Source organism: Geospiza fortis, unplaced genomic scaffold (assembly GCF_000277835.1).
Source record: "Geospiza fortis unplaced genomic scaffold, GeoFor_1.0 scaffold130, whole genome shotgun sequence".
Classification (NCBI taxonomy): domain Eukaryota; kingdom Metazoa; phylum Chordata; class Aves; order Passeriformes; family Thraupidae; genus Geospiza; species Geospiza fortis.
The window spans coordinates 3,880,605-3,887,163 of NW_005054300.1; the positions used below are offsets into that span (position 1 = coordinate 3,880,605).

Sequence of the window (6,559 nt, forward strand, 5' to 3'; positions counted from 1 at the left end):
TATATATATATGATATATATACTAAAATTACTGGTGCAAGTAACAGACCAAAGCAACAGAATATATATGTTACTTTGAATTAAGACTTGAATCTTACTAAGAAATACCTTTTGTTAAATGTAGTGCATGCTGTAGTTTCTTAGTGTGCTGATGTAGACTTAATATTGTTTTTAAGCATTTTACTCTTCAATACTTCCAGGATATTCCTCCACCTGATTTTTTATCCAGACCTGAGGATCTTTGGACTGAAGAAGAAAAAAAAGTATTTGAAGAATATGAAAAAAAAGTCAATGAATTGAATGAAGAAAAAGAAGATTATAGACAGGTAAATTAAAATGAGGAAAAGATGGGTTAGTTCACAGTGCTCATGACTAAAGCTTCCAGTCTTTCTCAGAAACAACTTCTAAAAATGAATGCTAATAAATAGGATAAACTAAGAATAAATTATCATCAAAGATCATATGGCATATTTAATAAATCCTACCTCAGACAGAATCAGGCAGTCTCCACTTATAACAATTACTATGGGCAAAAGCCTGTAAAAGATGTGATATCCTAAGAAGGTAACTTTCCTTCACAAATGTACCAGTATTTCTAAAATGTGTTTTTCAGGTTCATTCCCAGAGTTGCTGATGCCATACAAAAATAATAAAATCATATTTATTCTTCAAAGTGGTATTGGAACAACATAACTTTGTAGCCTGGCAGAACTCTCTTTCCAAACAAGTAATTTCTGTGGCTTTTTGGCTGAGTTATACATTTCTATATTGTGCATTCTTCATCATCTCATATATATAGATATATATTGAGAGAGACATAAAAAATTACTTATTCCTCCAGATGTAATATTGCTGCTCTTGTCCTTGCCTTCCCCAGTTTCTGAGAAATGAATGGAACAAAATTGAAGCTTCCATCAAGGAAACAACACAAAATTTTGATGAGATTGTCCGCAAACTCTCTGAAAAGAAACTGAAATCACAGATGGTCATCTACCAGGTATTGCAAAAAGCATTAATTTTTCATCTGTACCTCTGTGCAGCAGAAATTTAAACTTTTTTATTACAATCATTTCACAGGAAGAACTCAAAATAGTCAATCTCATTTACACTTTACTGTTGGATGAAGAGTTGGACACCAGAGAAGCTGGACTTCATAAATTCCTTATGAAAAAGAAGAAAGAAAAAGTAAGTTGTCATTTGGAATGCTGTTGTTAGGAGTAATGTAATGTTTAAAGTACAGTTTCATGTGAAGTCTGTTCTTTCCAAAACGAAATCTTGCCTCTTGCCATAAAGGACTTTCTGACAATTTACAATCTTTTTTTTTTTTTCAATTTGTACAGGTGACATACATTATAAATACCTCTGGTTTTCTTGATAGGGTCTTAGCTCAGTTCATCTTTGGTAAAGCTTCATGCATTCAGAAGGGCATGCTGCTATTTGTTTGCTACAAAGAATATTCTTTTCTACCTGGTATCAAGCTGAAAGTACAGCAGTAGCTCTATGTTTCAATGCAAGTCTCTTACTGTGGTAGTCTGCAGGTTGCTTCTGGCTTTTGGGACAATATTATCCCATTTGCCCACTTTGTCTTCATGGAGCTGTTCATGAGTCCTCAGATAATAAATATACTGCTGCCTCCACATGTCAGCTCTCCTGCTCAGCCTGTGTGTGTTTGGAGCTGCCAGCAACCCCTTGTGAGCTGCAGGGAGGGATTCCAAACAGGCATCTAGCCCCCACCACTGAATTGCCTGGACTAGTTTTAAAGCCATCTGAGGCCAAGTGTATACCAGCTTACAATTTTCAAATTTTTTTCCCCCTCATTTTCTAAATGGTCCCATTGGTACAACTTTTGGTCCATGGAAACCGTCAAAAACTGTCACAACAAGAAGTTTGTCATACAACAGAACTGTCTCCCCAGCAAAGTATTAGCATTTAACAGCCTCTATAAAACATGACTTTAGTATCCTTATACATAGCAGAACTCTGCCATGACAATGGGGAAATTGCATTCTAAAGTTAAGAACTCTCCACTGAACAACATTTGGGATTTTTTGACTGGTCTTACCTGAGATGACATGAAAGTAAAGAGAAATCTCTATAGAAAAAAAGGTATCAACATACATAATTACATTCAATGTTTCAAAAGGCTTGTAAGCATTTCTTACAAGCCTTTTGAAATTTATTACATTCTTAAGCAGCAGGTAGTTTAATTTTACAGCTCTTCATCTTCTAGCAGTACCTGTAAGTGACCACTGAAGAAGGCACTGTATGGTTACTTAAAATAGCTCACCAGGTTATCTCTAGAAATAAGAAGGTGTGAGCTTCATCACTGTATGTGAATAGCCATTCACTGCTTCTGCTGGCTTTTTCATTCCTGAAATCTCTCGGTTTTACCATAGGTCAAGGGTGCAAGAAAAATCCTGGCTGCAAAACATGCTGTTGAGGCTTGCACAGGCCCCTATAAAGAGGCATTACATGAAGAGAAGGTGAGACTTCTGAAAACACAAGGAGTTTCAGAATTCATAGTTTCATTAAAAGTTAATGTTATATCTTCATAATGAGAAGAATGTACTGCTCTGTAAGCAAGAATTCTGGCCAATTCACTGATCAATGAAATTAGGCAGTAAAGGACAGTGTGTGCATAGAAGAATTTATGAAATAGTGCAGATTCCTGTGATGTTTGGGAGTACTTGCAAAAGCACTGTATTCTGTATTTCTAAGATATGGGCAAGTTGATTCTTTTTTTAAAAATAATACTGTGGTAACAAGAAAGCTTTCTTCCCCACCCCCAGAACCTGGAACATGGTTTTATGAAGCAGTTTGCTCATACACCTGGCAATCTCTTTGAGGAGCTTTTACAACTTTACAAACATCGACCAGAGTAAGATTCCCTTTGATTCCATTATTTACATACTGATATTCCTTGTGAGTCAAGAATGAGAATACTATTTATTCTAATAGTCTAAATTGTATTGCCTGCTTTTTATGGAATAGTTAACAATAGATAATTTCCTGTCACACTAAAAATTGCTATTTTGAATATACATTTCCTTATTTACTCCACAAAATCTATTTTAAATGCAATCTAAGCAATCATCAGGTTCCAAGACAATATTCTTATTTGGTATAGTCTTATTTATTTGCTTTTTGCAAGAGACTGAGAGTATGAAACATTCTTAGTGTTTTGTGACCTTCTGCTATGTAACAGAAAATACAAAGTACATCCTGTCTGTGCTCTGTGTGTGCTCTAGGACCCCAGATACAGAAATCCTCCTTGACACAGCTAACCCCTATGTGAAGGGATCACCTGAGGATTACCAAGGTGCAGTTTCCCTTTTAATGAAAGCCATGGATGAACTGGATCGTCCTGAGCACATGCCTAGTGGCTTAGACCAGTCTATGTGGGAACATTTTTGTCTAGCTAGAAGAAATAAAATGGAGAGTGAGGAGCTGGTATGTAAAATTCTTTATTTTGCCCATATACTTCTTGATATTTTTGAGTCTTAAACTTTAGTGGAGTTCTCATGTAGAGTCAAGCTAGTGGTGAAATAACAATGCAGGGTACATATACTCCATTGGCCTTTGAAAGTTTGTTCTGGCTACATTCAATTCAGAATAACAGGTAAACCTGTTCTCTAGTTCTAGCTGTAGTTCTTCAGAGGAAAAATTAGCATATTAATATGGATGGATTTGATCAGAATGATTGTGACCTTGATATGGTTTCATTAAAAATAAAAACCCATCATTTTCCTTTTCTCTATCCATACCAAAAAAAACTATAAGGTATTTGATTCCCATTACCTGTTGAAGTCATCCTCTCCCATAAGCATTCTACACTTGCACCAATGCATTCCAATATTTTCTAGACTATAAAGAGCAATTCTTAACAAAAGATGGTTCTGGAGATGTATTTGTTAATTATAAAAGCATGAATGAATAAATCTGAATTATCCAGAGACAGATATACATGAAATTTGACCAAAAGAGAAGAAAATATGATTTCCCTCCACATGAATATTTATATATGAACGAATAATTTCCTGAGCACAGTATAAGGCTTAACCTTTATGTCTTATATGCTGTACTGAGATTCTCAAAATACTGGGCTGCATATTTATATATAAAGATATCTTCTTAAGAACTTGGCTTTTCTGTCCTCAAAGAAGCTTGCCCTGACATACGGACAAAGTTGAAAAGCTTGGGAATGTCACAATGTTGCTTGCCTAGGTGAAATGGAAGGCCCTAGCACTGGCAGAGATGCAGGCCTGTCTCCATAGAAGAACAGAGGAAAATGATAAGATGAAGTCAGAATTGGAGAAAACTTTCCAAGAACTCACTTGGTAATTTTTTATCTTTTCCTATGTTCAGCTGATCTTTAATACTCCACTAACACAGAACCAAAAGTTACAAACAAAATTATTCACTTCTGTTATTCTGCACTCTTTTATCTAGGTTTCATAAATTCCAAAGTAAAATATAAAGGAAAATGGACCCTGGCTGGAAGTCTCTTCTGTTTTCTTTCCAATTGATATTAAGATTTCATTTCAGTTAATGACATTTTCCCCAGAACATTGCTAGTGTATGTTAAACTGAATCCAGTGCTTGAAAACTTTATGTATATATATACCATAAGTTCCAGATTTTGTAGTCACTTCAGCAGCAAACAGAAGACAGAGTCTGGAAAAGAGTAAGCCCTACATGAACATACCACCTGCCAGTAATAAATATAAACATTGGGAATCATGGGAGGATTTCTGTAATCCTGTTGAAATCACTAAACACTGTTTTTGTTTTTTGCCATCTTAGGCTGAAGGAGGAAAAGATGAAGCTTCAGCAGAATTTGATTGTCCAGTTTTTGCTAAAACAAGGACAGGTGGAATTGGATAGTACTCAGATCCCAGAGTACAGTGATGCTGTTCTCATTGATAGGAGCATTGTTGAGGAACTGAATCGCACTGTTGCGGTAATTTACATTATCTAGAGGATATTTAAGCTTCCTAAACAAATGTATTGTCCTTCAGGGGCTCAGCTTTTTCTCCAGTCTGGCATCTAGTTTCAATTCATTACAACACACCAGCAGGCTCAATTGTAATCTAGAAGCTATTAAGCATTCTCTAATGTCTCTTCTCACGATGTAGAGATTGCAGTGCAGACTGCTTTCTTGATGTTTGATCAATACAGTTCAGGTCAATGAAATGGTGACAGTCTTTAGACACACCATCACTTACACATACATTGTAACTAGAAAATGCTAATATCATGGGCACCAGTCCAAAAATTCCCTTGAGGCAAACTTACTGCCATGTTAAGAAGCATTCAAATAGTGGTTCACATTAAATTTAAAAATTCATAGTTTCTTATGTAAGGTGAAATTGGTGATGATACTTAAAACAGTTTTTCATACCCTCATGAAATGTTCTTTTTTAAGGCATTCTACCTGTACAAAAATTGTCTTTTACTGATACTGCACAAAGCCTTCAGTAACATATGCAAAATACCTTAAACAGAGCAAGCTTGTATTTTGTACACCTAAAATACCTTTCCATTGTTATGTAAGATAGATAGATGGAGGGAGAGCTTAGTTGTCATTTTCTTCATCTATTTCTGTGATCTAAAGCTGTGACACAGAGCATAAAACAGAACGAACTTCCTTAAAAGATAACCATCTGGAGTAAAGTCTGGCAAGAGGCATGCAGTATAGCATGTTTAATTGACTAAAATTATGACTTTGGAAACTTGCCCATCTTGTTGCAAACAATTATTCCATAATCTGTTAAGTGTGTTAATTAAGATTGATCTATTTTTTTAGGCTCAAGGAGAAAAAAAAATTACTGCCATGGTAGAATTTAAGGACTTCTCTAAAGGGATAATACAGCTGGAATGGGAACACAAGAAAATGAAAATGCAGATACAAGATCTGAAAGAGAAGGCTCGGGATATTGTAATCCTACCTATTTCAAAAGATTGCCAGCTAGTGAGTTGCTTTTTCTGATTTATATTTCAAATGCAGAAATTTATACTGCCTACACCTTTAAGAAAGATCATTTATATTTATACCTCATAAATCTCTTATTACCAGAGAAACATGATTCCTAATAGGTCAACAATTCAGCTTTCAAAGGGAAGTCTTACTCATGAGATTGAGCAGTGATGAAATTCTTTGGGATGTTAGAGTGTTAAATTAAGGCAAAATTAGTCCTAACTCTTAGTGTTTCAAAATTGGCGTTGAATAAGGAATCAGAATTTTGCAGCCACAAGGAACAGATCTCTTAAATCGAACAGTCCTTTTTAAGTGGAAGCCTGAGGTGCCCCCAGCTGCTATCGCACAGACATTTTTTAACTTTGCCCTGCTTGGGGCCTGAGCGTTCCTGCGGAAGCCTCAGCGGGTCCCACCCTCTCGCTGCCATTCGCTGGCCCAGCAGCAGAGCAGGGAGCTGTGCCCTGCCCGGCAGGCAGGAGGGGCAGCCACCAGCATGTCAGCACCTACACATCTTCCAACAAGCCCAGCTGGCAGGCCAGGAGAAAGAGGTAAAGGTTGTGGGACACGGCCAAGGATACCACTG

General features: G+C 36.4%; 1 protein-coding gene across 1 annotated transcript in view; it reads left to right on the forward strand.

The window, feature by feature from the left end:
- The window catches only part of CFAP43 (cilia and flagella associated protein 43), a 42,416-nt gene that overhangs the window by 31,328 nt on the left and 4,529 nt on the right, over positions 1 to 6,559 (forward strand). Inside the window, exons 27-35 of the mRNA XM_031061316.1 lie at positions 200 to 325; positions 877 to 996; positions 1,077 to 1,184; positions 2,396 to 2,482; positions 2,789 to 2,877; positions 3,248 to 3,449; positions 4,224 to 4,336; positions 4,803 to 4,959; positions 5,806 to 5,970. Coding sequence (XP_030917176.1) covers positions 200 to 325; positions 877 to 996; positions 1,077 to 1,184; positions 2,396 to 2,482; positions 2,789 to 2,877; positions 3,248 to 3,449; positions 4,224 to 4,336; positions 4,803 to 4,959; positions 5,806 to 5,970 — 1,167 coding nt within the window. The remainder of the gene's footprint in view (positions 1 to 199; positions 326 to 876; positions 997 to 1,076; positions 1,185 to 2,395; positions 2,483 to 2,788; positions 2,878 to 3,247; positions 3,450 to 4,223; positions 4,337 to 4,802; positions 4,960 to 5,805; positions 5,971 to 6,559) is intronic.